At 38.2% G+C, this 16389-nt stretch overlaps 1 protein-coding gene across 1 annotated transcript in view; it reads left to right on the top strand.

Annotated features, from left to right (window-relative positions):
* Positions 1–16389, top strand: part of SLC17A1 (solute carrier family 17 member 1) — a gene marked incomplete at both ends in the record, with an annotated part of 74249 nt that overhangs the window by 28758 nt on the left and 29102 nt on the right. The window contains 4 exons of the mRNA XM_079933207.1: positions 1884–2131; positions 12026–12259; positions 12346–12433; positions 12775–12861. Coding sequence (XP_079789333.1) covers positions 1884–2131; positions 12026–12259; positions 12346–12433; positions 12775–12861 — 657 coding nt within the window. The remainder of the gene's footprint in view (positions 1–1883; positions 2132–12025; positions 12260–12345; positions 12434–12774; positions 12862–16389) is intronic.

Raw genomic sequence — 16389 nt, 5'->3', positions numbered from 1 at the left:
CCACAGGCTGCAGGATTGTTGTTCTTCTTGCTTCTGCTGTCTGCCCTCTGGTAGATGAGGCTATCTAAGAGGCTTGTGTAAGTTTCCTGATGGGAGGGACTTGTGGTGGGTAGAGCTGGTTGTTGCTCTGGTGGGCAGAGCTCAGTAAAACTTTAATATGCTTGACTGTCGATGTGTGGGGCTGGGTTCTCTCCCTGTTGTTCTCTCCCTGTTGATTGTTTGGCCTGAGGCAACCCAACACTGGAGCCTACCTGGGCTCTTTGGTGGGGCTAATGGCAGACTCTGGCAGGGCTCGCACCAAGGAGTACTTCCCAGAACTTCTGCTGCCAGTGTCCTTTTCCCATACGGTGAGCCACAGCCACCCCCTGCTTCTGCAGGAAACCCTCCAACACTAGCAGGTAGCTCTGGTTCATTCTTCCCTGGGGTCACTGGTACTTCCCCTGGGTCCTGAGGTGCACACTACTTTGTGTGTGCCCTCCAAGAGTGGAGTCTTTGTTTCCCCCAGTCCTGTCAAAGTCCTGCAGTCAAATCCCACTAGCCTTCAAAGTCTGATTCTCTAGGAATTCCTCCTCCCATTGCCGGACCCCCAGGTTGGGAAGCCTGACGTGGGGCTCAGAGCCTTCACTCCAGTGGGTGGACTTCTGTGGTATAAGTGTTCTGCAGTGTGTGAGTCACCCACCCGGCAGTTATTGGATTTGATTTTACTGTGATTGCGCCCCTCCTATCATCTCATTGTGGCTTCTCCTTTGTCTTTGGATGTGGAGTATTTTTTTTTTTGGTGAGTTCCAGTGTCTTCCTATCAATGACTGTTCAGCAACTAGTTGTGATTCTGGTGTTCTCACAAGAGGGAGTGAGAGCATGTCCTTCTACTCCACCATTTTGTTTCCTCTCCCAATGCCAGTTGTGGTTGTTGTTGTTGCTGTTGGATAATCTTAGATGTGTTTTGAAAAATGTATAAACTTACAAACAAGACTCACAGAACACTACATTAAAGTCCCTTCATGTCCTTTTGCCCTCCTCACCAAGAGGTAATTTTTATTGTAATATCTAGCCACATAAATTAATTTTGCCCACTTTTGAAATTCATAGAAATAGTATGCATAAAAATAGTATGCACTCTTTGGTGTCTAGCTTCTTCAGCTGACCATATTTTTGTTGAGATTCATCCAGATTGTTGAGTGTATCAGTGTTTCCTTACTTTGTATTTCTGAGTAATATCCATTGTATTAATTCACTATGGTATGTTCATCCATTCCAAATATCCAGCTATTTTGAATAAAGCTGCTATAAACATTTCAGTACAAGCCTTTTGTAGACACATATTTTTATTTCTCTTGAGAAAGTGCCATTTGTTGAAAAGACTGTACTTGCCTCCATTGATTTGCATTAGTATATTTATTCAAAAGCATATGATTATTTATACTCCTCTCCTTCTGGACTGCCTACTTTCTCCTATTGATGAATTTGTTTGGCCTTACACCAACACTACACTGATTACTCTAGCTTGAAACTATTTCAAATACATTACATTTTTTTAAGTGTTGTTTTTCCCTGCAATGTGCACATATGATTTTCTCAACCAAACTAATCATATAAGTTTTGAGAATAAAGCAGTTTACTTGAGGGAAGGTCTTTTTTGTTGTTCAGGGGACTTACTTCCAAGAGTAACTCAGGGTATTTGTAAATGGTCCCTTTAAAATAGACATGAGCCAAAGTCCTTCAAGGACTGGCTCAATTTTCTGGGATGTTCTATTAGGGATTATATTTTAGGGGGTATGAAATTATAAGGTCAGTCCCACATCTTCTTATTGTGTCATGAATTCTCAAAAGCCAGTTAGTACAATAAAATTTTTAATTAATATATAGGGGTCCAAATTTCTAAGTGGCACTTCCTAAAGTTAAATTATGTTTTTACCTCAGATGTGTTAATGATGGATACTTTCTGTTCTACATTCCAGTTCCAAATTTTTGTTCCATTCGTTATGGAATTGCTCTCTTACTGCTCCTCTGTAATGTTATAGTAATGTCACAGCGCGTGTGTATGAGCCTCACAATGATAGCCATGGTGAACAGCACAGAGCCACATGGTTTGTCCAACACCTCCACAAAGGAGCCACAGGATAACATAAAGGTATATCAAAAATATTATAGACAATCATAAGTTTAAAATCCTATCTTGCTAACTGATTTGTGGAGAGGTTGAATGTTATCATAATTGATATGACAGTAATTATTAAAGAAAGAAGCTCATGTCTTGATCTGTCTTGCCAGTAGTAACCTAAATAAACATGTCCCACAACTAAAATATCTCAGTATTTGTAAAGGGCAAGAGAAGTTTGGACAAGAGAGAAAAGGAAAGCATCTTAAATGAGAAGTAGAAGTCAAGACACTTTTTCTTTCTTATTTACATTTTTAACATACAGTACATTTACATGTTTCATTAATTTCATCTATGTAAGGTAATGAGTTGATACCTTTCAGAAGATGTAGTACAGAAAAAAAATGAAAATAGGTGGGAAAAATATTTTCCACTATACTCTTCCTATGTCCCTTTATGAATACACAGGCAAATAAGAAAATATTTTCTTATTATCACCTCTATTTACATTAAAAATAACACTATATGAAGTGTACTGCACCCTGATTTTTTTTAACATAAGCATCAGAACCAGGCTCAGATTTGACACATATGTAGGAATTCCTAGACAGGGAATTTAAAATAACTATAATTAATATGTCAAGGGCGCTAATGGGAAAAAAATGACAACATACAATACCACATAGGTAATGTTAGCAGAGAGATGGATATTATTAGAAAGCATAAAAAAGAAATAGTAGAAATCATGGCAACTGTAACAGGTACAAAGAATGCCTTGATGGGCTTATAAGTAATCTCAACACAGCTGAGGAAAGGATCAATGAACTTGAATATAGGTCAATAGGAACTTCCCAATCTGAAATGAAAGAGAATTTAATAAATAAATAAATAAACAAACAGAACATCTCAGAACTGTGGACAATACCAAAAGTTGTAACATATGCATGACTAGAACACCAGGAAGAGTAGGAAAAAATGGGAAGAAGAAATATTTGAAAAATTAATGGCTGAGAACTTTTTGAAATTAATGGCAGACACCAAGCCACAAATCCAAGAAGCTCAGAGAACACCAAACAGGATAAATATTAAAAAGAAAAATAATCATCAACAACAAGAACAACCACCCAGACATACATATTTAAATTGCAGAAAACTAAGACAAAGAGAACTTCTTGAATGAAGCTAGAGGCAAGAATCACCTACAGAGGAACAGGATAAGAATTATGGAAGACTTCTTATCAGACACCACTCAAACATGAAGAGAGAGATGAACTCTTTAAAGTATTGAAAGAAGAAAAAAAGACACCTGCCAAACTAGAATTCTATATCCAATGAAATTACCTCAAAAGTCAAAGAGAATACAGACATTTTCAAGCAAAGAAAAACTGAGGGAGCTATATTAATTTCAGACAGAGCAGAATTTATATCAAGGAAGATTATCAGAGACAAAGAGGGCACTGTCTGATGATAAAGGTGTCAATTCTCCAAGGAGACATAATAATCCTAACCATGTATGTCTCTAACAGCAATCCTAAACATGTATATCTCTAACAAAGCAGCAAAATACAGAAGGCTAAAACTGCTAGAACTAAAAGGAGAAAAGACAAATATAAAATTGGTAACTGTTTTCTATTTGTTACATCTGTTCTTTGTTACGTTTCTTTTTTCCACTCCATTTTTGGCTTATCTTGGTATAATTGAGCATTTTATATGCTTCAATTTTTTGTTGTTGTTGTTATACGCAGGCCTCTCACTGTTGTGGCCTCTCCCATTGTGGAGCACAGGCTCTGGTCATGCAGGCTCAGCAGCCATGGCTCACGGGCCCAGCCACTCTGCAGCATGTGGGATCTTCCCGGACCAGGGCACGAACCCATGTCCCCTGCATCGGTGGGTGGACTCTCAACCACTGTGCCACCAGGGAAGCCCTATATGATTCAATCTTATTTCTTCTCTTGATGTATCATTTATACTTAAAAAAATGTTTTAACAGTTTCCCTAGGGTTTACAATATACATTTTTAAATAATAGAAATCCACCATCAAATAACACTTTACTGCTTCATGTGTAGTGCAGGCACTTTGTAACAGAGTATTCTTAATTCTTCTCTCCCATCTTTTGTGACACTGCTGCTATTCATTTCCCTTATCCATATGCTATAAATACCCAATACAGAATTACATTATTGCTTTAAACAAGTAGGTATCTTTTGCATCAATTCAAAATAAAATAAATTACCCCTTCATTTATTCTTTCTTCATGCTCTTCTTTTTTAAATGTAGATACAAGTTTCTGAACTATATAATTTTCCTTCTGCATAAAGAACTTCTGTTGGTTTTACCAAAACTTCTTCTGGCTTTATATCTAATAAATCTTTGCATAGCCCAAAGTAAAAATATCTGTTATGTTTTCTTCTAGAAGTTTTATAATTTCAGGTTTTACATTTAAATATTCATTTTTTCAAATTTTGTATGTGTTGTGTTGAAGATCCTTTTTTACATATGTGTATACAACTGTTCTAGCATCATTTGTTGAAAAGACTTCTTTCTCCACTGAATTGTCTTTTAAGTTTGGCAAAAAATCAATAGTTACAGGAATAACACTACCTACCTGATTTTAAGACTTTGTTATAATGCTACAGTAATCAAGACAGTGTGTTATTAGCATAAAGACAGAAAAGTAATCATTGAAATAGAACAGTGTCCAGAAATAGACTCACACACACATATGAACTACTGATTTTTTCATGATTCACAAAAGAAGAAACAAAAAAATTGGACTTCACCAAAATTCAAAAAAACACTGTTAAAAGACTGAAAAGACAAACCAGAGACAGTGGTAAATTTTTGAAAATCATATCTAGTAAAGGAAGTTTATCAAAACTCAATAATAAATGAAACCAACAACGCAGCACAAAAATGGGGGAAAGATGTGAATAGACACTTCATCAAAGATGATACATGGGCCTTCCCTGGGGGCGCAGTGGTTGAGATTCCGCCTGCCGATGCAGGGGACACGGGTTCGTGCCCTGGTCCGGGAAGATCCCACATGCTGTGGAGCAGCTAGGCCCGTGAGTCATGGCCGCTGAGCCTGTGCATCCGGAGCCTGTGCTCCTCAACAGGAGAGGCCACAACAGTGAAAGGCCTGATATGACTACACACCAATTCAAATGGCCAAAATTATAAAGATTGGACATAAGTGTTGTAAGAATGTGGAGGAACTGGAAGTCTTCTACACTGCTGGTGATAATTCACAGTAGTACAACCAGTTTAGTTAAGCATATAGCTACCGTATGATCCAGCCATTCCACTGCTACTAAAGAGAAATGAAAGCATGTGTCCATATAGAGATGTATATATAGATTCTCATTGTAGCTTTATTTGTAATAGCAAAAAATTGAAACAACCAACATGTTCATCAATAGGTGAATGAATGCACAAACTATGGCCCATCCATAAAATGGAGTACTGCTTAGTACTAAAAAGGGATGGGGGGCTTCCCTGGTGGCACAGTTGTTGAGAGTCCGCCTGCCGATGCAGGGGACGCGGGTTTGTGCCCTGGTCCGGGAGGATCCCACATGCCATGGAGTGGCTGGGCCCGTGAGCCATGGCCACTGAGCCTGCACGTCTGGAGCCTGTGCTCTGCAATGGGAGAGGCCACAACAGTGAGAGGTACGTGTACCACAAAAAAAAAAAAAGGGATGAACTATTGATACACAGGCCAACATGGATGCCACTCTTATTATGCTGAGTCAACTAAGCTAGATAAAAAGAAATTGTACATACTGTATGACTCCATTTATATATAAAACTTCTAGGAAATGATGACAAAGCAGATCATTGGCAGTGGAGGAGCAGAAGTGAGGAATTACAAGGAGTAAGAAAACTTTTGGAGGTGAATAATATGTTCATCATCTTGATTCTGATGATTGTTTCATGAATGTACACGTTTAAAAATTTAGCAAGTTGTACACTTTATGACAAAGATTAAATATACAGTTTATTGTGTCAATTGTACGTCAAAAAATCTGTCAAAACCTATTCAAAATTTTTTTCTTTAATTCTTAAATATTTGTAGTATTCCATTGCCTTGGTTTAAATATCGAGAATCCCATTCTCTAGAGAGATGACTACTCACAAAGGCTGTACTTCATTTCCTTCGCTGTAGCAAAAGAAGAGGCAGCTCAAGCTGTGGAGCTTGGAACATTTCTTTGGCACATTCACCCCCACCCCCACCCACCGTGGAGCCTGCTGTTATAATCCAGGACATTTGATCTTCAAATATAAGTCACGGGAAAGGATTTCAGTTTGCTGCTCTACAAAGGTACTAGATGAAGAAACAGAGCACATAATTATTCTCAAGTATGAAAACTCACCAGGATATCATTTTCCCAAAGCAGATCTAAAATGTAACCTGAAATTACAAATGAACCTAAAAACTAGGAAAGCAACTCTAGCTATGGAAGGAACACTACAGTGCAGCACATCCAGGAGCTCAAAGCAGAGATAGCCAGGTGGTAGCAGTCTATGCTCAGACAGAAGATGAATGGGGAAGAAAAAAGGAAATTAACAGAACTCAGAAAAGGATTATGATAAAATGAGACAGAACATTTTACGAAAGAAGACAAAATAACAAGGAAAACAGCGAATAGGAACCACAGAGACCACAGTAAGGGACACTGAGTATAAAAAGGAAAAGGAAGGAAGATGAGAAAAAGTGTGACACATAAATGAGGAGTATTCTCTATCAGTCTTCCCTCTGCCACAACAGCCAAAGAATATGTATAATTATTCTATTTAAAATTTACTAATCCAATAGAAATTCTGCCATAACTTTAAATTTTTTATTATTAATGAATGTGCACATTTTTATATTTCTGTGACCTATACTTATTGATCATTTCCATTTTTCTCTCATAAATTATCTATTGATACCCTTAGTCCATTTTACAAGTAGATATTATCTACTTGCTCATTTATATGACTCATACAGATGTATATATATTTATTCCTAAGATTTATATAGGATAATTTAAACATTTATATATGTAGCACTTTGTTTAATGACAACTAGTTAATGCAACTTAGGTTTTATCCTTCTGGTGTGGGGAGTTTATGAGTTCAGCAGTTTTAATTCAACTATGGTGGGATTTTTTTCTTTTTTTTTTACATCCTGCTGTGAAGAGTGATGGCTTTATGCCATTAGAAAAACAACCCAATATTCTGAATAATCTGCACAGGGAGAGTTGAACAAATGTGTGCTGGACCACCTGATGTGGGTAAGGGTGAATATTGATTTCCTTGGCGAAATTCCTGTGATTTAGAAAAAAATGGCAGACCATCTTGTTCCATCCTCTGAGTAGCTTCCAACCCATGGAAGAGATCTGGAGCTTCCATGCTCCCTTGGCTACTCTATGGATGCCTCTCACTATTCAATATTCTCAGAGTTGTACTCCTACCAGATCTCTCATGAAAGTCCTTTCTATCAGGAAAAGACATCACTATACAGAGGCCACAGCTACAGGATGACAGAGATTTGAGAAAGGGAGGGAAAAAAAAGGGATGAAGGGTGAAAGTAACAGTGATGAGAGAACAAACACATGGACTCCTACCTATTTCATTATTTCAGTCAGCCAAAAATTTCATTAAGAACATTCATTCTTTATGTAACAAAAATCTTCATTTCTTAATATAAAAACTAATTATGCAAGTGCAGAGAAAGTTCAGAGAAGCAGACTATCATACACATAACCAAAGAGGCTTTATCTTCTCGTCACCTACTAAAATTAAGGCTTCTCCCTGTTCAGTGGGTCCAAAAATAGCACAGCCTCCTCATGGCCCCAGGTATAAGTTCAATGTTCAGAATTTCTTATATCAACTTTAATAATGCAACAAATTTATGCAAGACCACCTAGCCTAAGAATTGACAGGAAACCACTCCCAAGACAGACAATAAAACATGCCACATCAGAGCCAAGCAAAAGAAGAGAAATGGTCTTTTTCCTTCACTATCCCATTCAATTATTTCCATAGTTCAGCCTGAGAACTCCTCTTCATGATTTGATATTCTCTCAATTGCTGCTTTTCTCTCTGGGGTCATGTGTGTGGAGGGAAAATGTTGTTTTGTGAATGAGGTTAACTGAATAGAGAAATTAGAGGGTGAGAAGGGGCAGGAGGAAATTAATGATTGCAGTAAATGTAGTATTACATGGCACTCTACAGAAGAGTTTACATGTTTTTTACAAACATTCAAGAAACAGGTATTAGAGATGTTGAAGATGGAGAGGTAGAAAAGTCTGGACTCACCTCTTCATACAGACACACCAAATATACAGCTACATATGGAACAACTTCCTCTGGAAAAAAAATTGAAAGCTGGGTAACTCCTACACATCAGGCAAACAAGAAAAAGCCCACAACCAAGAGGAAATGCTGAGACACAATCTCACTGTAAACCCCACCCCTGGCAAGGCGACCCAGCAAGGCAACCCTGAGGAGTGAAGAGTTTGAACCCCACAATGGGCATGCCAACTTTTAAGACCTGTTCCTGAGAGATACGCCACCCACATATCTAGCTCTGAAAGCCAACAGGGCTCATATACCCAAGTCCCACAGGGTATAGTGAACTGAGAAATGGTTCTTAAAGGGCTTGCACATGAACTCACCTACCCTAGAGCACAGAACAGAGGCAACCATTTGAAAAGCACCAAGATGTTCTATGAAAGAGGCTTATTTGCTTACCATAAACTGTTGGCCTGAGGGGCGGGCATCTAATTTAACACACATCTAGGGCCTGCTGGAGTTCTCTTTGGGGATGGAGACCAGCAGATGCCATCCTTGTGTTCTCTCTTTGCTGTGTTCTGGAGAGCCAGTATCTCCCAAAAGAGAGATTTTACGTTCATCTGGCCTCTTGTTCTGGCACCCGATTTCTTTTTCTTTTTAACAGCTGACGCCTTGATCATCTGGCTCTGGTGACCATCAGGGTTTGACAAAATTAATATCCAAAATTCTAAACAAGTGAGTATAGAGGGAATGTACCTCAACATAATAAAGGCCATGTATAACAAGACCACAGGTAACATCATACTCAATGGTGAAAATCTGAAAGCTTTTCCTCTAAAATCAGGAATAAAACAGTGATTCCCACTCCCACCACTTTTATTCAACATAGTATTGGAAGTCCTCACCAGAGCAATTAGGCAAGAAAAAAAAAAGGCATCCAAATTGAAAAGGAAGAAGTAAAATTGTCACTATTTGCAGATGACATGATATTATATATAGAAAATCCTGAAGACTCCACTAAGGAAACTTAGAATAAAAATGAATTCAGTAAAGTTGTAAGATACGAAATCAATATACAAAAATCTGTTGCATTTCTATACACTATTAACAAACTAGCAGAAACAAAATTAAGAAAACAATTCTAATTGCATCAAAAAGACTAAAATATACAGGAATAAATTTAACCAAGAAGGTTAAACACCTATGCACTGAAAACTGTACGACGCTGATGAAAGAAACTGAAGAAGACAGAAGTAAATGGAAAGATATTTTGTGCTCATGGATTGAAAGAATTCATATTGTTAAAATGTCTACAGATTAGATGTAATCATCAAAATTCCGATTGCCTTTTTCACAGAAATAGAACAAACAGTACTACAATTTGTATGCAACTACAAAAGGCCCAGAATAGCCAAAGCAATAATGAGAAAGAAAAACAAAGCTAGAGGCATCAAGCTTCCTGATTTCAAACTACATCCCAAAGCTATAGTAATCAAAAAAGTATGGTATTTGCATAAACTCAGACACGTCAATCAGCGAAGCAGTGTAGATAGCCCAGAAATAAACCATACGTATTTGGGCAATTAATCTATGACAAAGGAGGCAAGAATATAAAATGATGAAAAGACAATCTCTTCAATATATAGTGTTGGGAAAACTGAGCCACTATCTTATAATGCACACAAAAATTAACTCAAAATGAATCCAACATTGGAACATTAAGACCTAAAAACATAAAACTAGAAGAAAACATAGGTGAAAAGCTCACTGACATTAGTCTTGGCTATGATTTTTTGGATTTTACATCAAAATCAATGGCAACAAAAGCAAAAATACACAAGTGAGACTACATCAAACTAAAAAGCTTCTGCACGGCAAAGGAAACCGTCAATAAAATGAAAAGGCAACCTACTGAATAAGAGAAAATATTTGCAAATCATATCTGATAAGAGATTGGTATCCAAAATATATGAAGAACTCATACAACTCTATTGCAAAAAAAAATCAAAAAATGGGCAGAGGGGTTTCCCTGGTGGCGCAGTGGTTGAGAATCCGCCTGCCGATGCAGGGGACACGAGTTCGTGCCCTGGTCCGGGAAGATCCCACACGCCGTGGAGCAGCTAGGCCCGTGAGCCATGGCCACTGAGCCTGTGCGTCTGGAGCCTGTGCTCTGCAATGGGAGAGGCCACAACAGTGAGAGGCCCGCGTACCAAAAAAAAAAAAAAAATGGGCAGAGGATCTGAATAGACATTTTTCCAGAAAAGACAGACAAATTGTCAACAGGCACATGAGAGGGTGCCCAACATCATCAGGGAAATGCAAATCAAACCCACAAGGTATCATCTCATACCTGTCAACATGGCTATTATCAAAAAGACAAGAAATATCAAGTGTTGACTAAGATGTGGAGAGAAGGGAACCCTAGTGCACTGATGGTATAATGTAAATTAGTGCAGTCACTATGGAAAACAGTATGAAGGTTCTTCAAAAACTTAAAAATTAAATTACCATATCCAGCAATTCTAGTTCTGGGTATTTATCCTAAGAAAATAAAAACAGTAACTTGAAAAAATATCTACACCCCCATGTTCATTGCAGCATTATTTACAACAGCCTAAGGATCCATCCAAGGATGAATGGATAATGCAAATGCACTGTATATATACAATGGAATATTATTCAGTCATAAAAGTAAGAAATCTTGCCATTTGCGACAACATGAATGGACCTTGAGTGTATTATGCTAAGTGAAATAAATCAGACAAAGAAAGACAAATACTATACGATCTTGTTTATATCTGTAATCTAAACAAACAAATGAATCTGAGCTCCTGGTTACAGAGAACAGGCTGGTGGTTGCCAGTAGCAGGGGGTCGGGGGTGGGTGGTGTTGGGCAAAATGGGTAAAGAGAGTTAAAAAGTGCAAACTTCCAGCTATAAAATAAGTTATGGGGGGACCTCCCTGGTGGTCCAGTGGTTAAGACTTTGCCTTCCAGTGAGAGGGTGTGGTTTCAATCCCTGGTTGGGGAGCTAAGATCCCATATGGCTGGCGGCCAAAAACCCAAAACAGAAGCCGTGTTGTAACAAATTCAATAAAATATTTTAAAAAATGGTCCACATCAAAATAAATCTTTAAAAAAATTGTTATGGAGATGTAGTATATAGCATGGTGACTATAGTTAATGATACTGTATTGTATAGTTGAAAGTTGCTAAGAGAGTAGATCTTAAAAGTTTTCATCACAACTATATATATGGTGATGGATGTTAACTAGACTTATGATCATTTCTCAGTATATACAAATATCGAATCATTATGTTGTACACCTGAAACTAATATAATCTGCCAATTATATCTAAAATTTTTTTAAAAAGCAAGTATGAAACGTCTATGCTGTGACAGGTATGGGTGGTACAAATGATGCCCTTGACTGCAAAGACTTTTCGTTATAGTTGAGGGTACCAATGATAAAATGTAATTACACACAGATAATGATGATATTAGGAATAAAGAAGTCCCATAATAGAGGATGTTAGGCAGAGGACAGCTATTTTACATGGGGTAAGCTGGAAGACCAGTTTTCCCATATTCCTGAACATCACAGGAAATCATCTGCAGAGTGGCTAGATGTGTCTCCTTTTTCCTTTCAGAACCCTGTGTATAACTGGAGCACTGAAATCCAGGGGATCATGTTAAGTTCCATCTTCTACGGTATTCTCATCAGCCAAATTCCTGCTGGATATTTCTCTGGAATATACTCCTTAAAGAAAATGGTTGGTTCTGCATTGTTCCTCAGCTCTCTGTTTACTCTGCTCATCCCACTGGCAGCTGAATTTGGAGAAGCTTTGGTCATCATATGCCGAGTAATCCAGGGACTATTCCAGGTATTAAGATAATACAAAAACTGAACCAAGAGTTTAAATTCACAGAAAGTGTCAGAGATCAAATGTTCTAATCATTCTTCTTTCAGGGGATAGCATTAACAACTCAGCAAGTAGTATGGGTCAAGTGGGCTCCTCCCTTGGAACAAGTCCGACTTACCTCTCTGAGTTTATCAGGTAATGACTAGGGGCCTAGAATGTTTAATCTCATTGTCATCTCATTGTAGCATGTGCTGCCCTAGAGCCATAAGAAACATGTATGTTTTGAACTGTCAAGGGCTTTGGAAACCATCCTCACTTTAAAGATATGGAAATTGTCTGGGATGGAGAAGAGGCTTCCTTATCTCAAACAACAGAGAAAAGAGAGAAAAGCAAATATTTTATTATTTTCTTCTGTTCGGTGTTATACATTATACAAATATTTCACTATAAATTGTTCACTGCTACCATGAGACTACATTATTTCTACTTCCAGATGCCTGCATTCATTGGGGGTGTTCTTTGTGCCTTCTGATTAGGACTTCTGCTAGGACCCTGTGTTGTCCTACTTATAACAGGATTCATCTGTGACTCCCTGGGATGGCCTATGGTCTTTTATATTTTTGGTGAGTCTCTTTCTATAAAAATCCCAGCCATTATTCAGAATTTTTAAAACTTAAAACTAAAAATGGAATACAGTAGTTTATATGAAGTTAGCAATATTAAAACTCATAAATCCCATTGAAGGAAAAAGAGCAGTCAACATTCATGAATTTCTTATTATAAGCAAGACATCATGCTCAGAACTATACGTGCATTACTGTATATAATTTCACAATTCTACAACATCGATGCTACAGATATATATCTCTTACCTGAAACTCTTGGGGAAAGGGATGATCAGAATAGATCAAAGATAATAGGAGTATACTATTTATACTTAACATCCCAAGCAAAATTTAGAGCATCATCTCATAATCAAACACATTAATTTCTGAAGTGAAACATGAAATTCTCATAAATTGGAATAAATGAAAAACTATAAAGGATTGAGGTTTCTAAATAAGTTAGAAAATCACTTTTGGCTTTCAAATCTTTGTTTCAGATTTGTGGATAAGGGACTGTGGATGGGTGCTATTGTGCTTGTTTGATACGTAAGGAAAATTACAGAGACTTAATTCAAAAGGATCTATTACAAAGTGATTCTTTAAAATGGTAAATAAAGATGTGGCAGAATCAAATGGATAGAGCAGTAATCAGGTGCTAGCAAAATGGAAGCTAATACCATCCCCAGGTCCAAAAGGGCAAGCAAGGGTGTAGTCGATAGGAATCTACTAGGAGAGAGTCCTGTAGAGATGGCTGCCTTGAGAGGACCCATGACTTCTCATAAAAGAGCATATAGACTGAGGCAATGCTAGGGAAGGTGATAACTAGAGAAAGAGACACCCTAATCTCATTCAACTCTCTCCGTCTCATCTTCTGCTCAAGCTTTCTGCTGCCTAAATCTATCTGGAAAGCAGAGAACATAGGGGCCGGTTGATATTCATTCAAGTCAGCCATCTGTGGCCAAAGCAGGGTAAAGAAGGGTGGAGAGTGGATCTGGAGGGACAAACAGGGAACCCCCGATACCCACAGTGAGCAAATGACAGAGGCATGTCTTCCATCCTCACAGTTTCATTGTTCTTCATCACTGCATTAGTCATCAGTAGTAAGTAATGGTCAGTATAGTGATATTACACAAACCCTATGTCAGGAAAGGGCTGGAAGACTTGGAACTGTCTAACCTGGTGAAATGAAAACTTGAGCAGGCATGCCTTGCAGGACTCTCATGTAAGAGAAATGCATACCTGCTGTGCATTACAAAACTAAAATTAATACGCAGGTAATTATAGGGAGGTGAAGTTTCGGCTCCATGTAAGAAAAACTTTTCAGTAATTAATGCTGCCCAACATTGCTGATCAAAAGTTAGGTGAGCTCCAATATTCATGGTGTATTCATATTTCAACATCATGCACATGTATACAGCAACATTTGTCATTTGCAATTCTCATGGGTGGCTCTATGAAGCGCAAAGAAAGGGACTATGCATTATACTATAACAGCTTTACCATGAATTGCCCCATCTGCTTTTTCTTATCACTTAGAGTAGGGGAAGAGTGCCATCACTTAGATGGCAGCAGTATAGGGATTTAGGTGTTACCGCCACAAGTCTTACAATGAGTCATACGGTGCCCATAGATGTGAAATAACCTGCCCAAGTTAGTGGCAGAGGCAAACTAAAACCAGGATGTTTTGTGGTTCCATTTGAATGCTCTTCTCAATAAAGTTAAATAAATCTAATCAATACTATTTTAAAGAACAAAATAATACCTGCTTTTAAGCAGCTGATAATTGCTGGGGAAAATTACCATACAGAACAAATTGAACCATACACTCACATTTGCACTTAAAAGGGCCTGACTGTCCTGCCATGTTTCTCTCCATAAATACTATTTCAAACTTCTCAAAACTACTCTCCTCAAATCTCTAAAATGGCTCCCTTTCCCTGCTGTCTCTTTCAAGTTACCTCCCTTTTAAGAGTCAAAATTATTGAACAACCTGTCTACACCCACTGCCCCCCCCATTTCCTAGCCACCCACTGTCTCCTCAACTTATATCTGACTATAAGTGTCTGACCCATTCTACTATCAAGAGAGCCCTTGCCAAGGTCACTTATGGCTTCCATAAGAGCTAGAGCTGCTCTGAAGCCCAGACAGGAGGGGCCTTGCCTTGGATTCTACATTGTAGTGAGCCCATTCTGGCCCCCCTCCAGCCAAGCCTTCTTCATAGGGTAGAAGTCTATGGCATCAAAATTATAGGCTCATCAGAGCCCATGACTTTCCTTCTAATGATCACTCCCAGAATTTTTTTCTCATATACGACCAAGGCTTTTTCGGAACTGGCAGGACTCTTCCCCACATTCACTGAATTGAGGCTGGGCCGGGAGGTGACAGGTAAAACTATTTGCAGAGAATGTAGATGGAGCATGATGGGGAAGCCAAGAATTTCTATACAGAGCCATTCAAAACCCCTAGTGGTGTGGGACTGGATCTGGGTGGGAACAGAAGAGGTCAAGTCCCAGATCAGTGACCAGGGATCTGTGACCAGTGGAATCTAAGAATTCTAAATTTAAACCCGACTACCCGGGTCATTTTCTTTCCTCTGGCTTCTTTCAAAATTTTCTCTCTTTTATTTTCTGCAGTTTGAATATGATATGCCTACGTGTAAACTGATTGATTGATTGATTGATATTCATCCTTTTTGTGTTCTCTGAGCTTCCTCTATCTGTGGTTCTGTGTCTATCATTACTTTTGGGAAATTCTCAGTAATTATTGCTTCAAATATTTCTTCTGTTCCTTTCTCTTACTTCTCTTTCCGATATTCCCGTTACACGTATACTACACTATTGTAATTGTCCCACAATTCTTGGATATTCTGTTCTTTTTTATTCTTTTACTCTATTTGCAATTCAGGTTTGGAAGTTTCTATGGACATTTCTTGAAGCTCAGTGATTTTTCCTCGACCGTGTCTAGTCTCTTAATGAGCTCGTTAAAGGCATTCTTCATTTCTGTTACAGTGTTTTTGATTTCTAGCATTTTCTTTTGATTCCTTATTAGCGTTTCCATCTCTCTACTTACATTACTCATGGTTTTGTATGTTGTCTGCTTTTTCCATAAGCATTTTAATCATAGTTGTTTTAAGTTCTTGATCTGATCATTCCAGCACCTCTGCTATGTCTCAGTCTGGATCTGATGCTTGCTCTGTCTCTTCAAACTACATTTTTTGTCTGTTAGTGTGCCTCATGTTTTTCTTGTTGAAAGCTAACAAGATATACTAGGTAAAAGGAACTGAGAAAAATAGCCCTTTAGTGTGAGGTTTTATGTTTTTCTGGCTAGGGGTTAGGCTGTGCTTACTGTGTGCTATAGTTATAAGTTTCAGAGGCTACAACTTCCTCTGGTGTCTTTGTCTTTCCTTGTCTTTGAGTTTCTCTAGAGACTTCTTAAATAAGGTTTGTGATGTGCAGTTCTTCCAGGTGGATTCCCAATAACGTGCAGGACACTTTTGACGTGGTGGTAAGGTGTGTACATGAGGAGACAGTGTTCTATAGTGCTGTG

This window comes from Stenella coeruleoalba, assembly GCF_951394435.1.
Source record: "Stenella coeruleoalba genome assembly, chromosome: 10".
In the NCBI taxonomy this organism is placed as follows: domain Eukaryota; kingdom Metazoa; phylum Chordata; class Mammalia; order Artiodactyla; family Delphinidae; genus Stenella; species Stenella coeruleoalba.
Note: the sequence above shows the minus strand (reverse complement) of the source record. Positions and strands in the feature narration are given on the sequence as shown.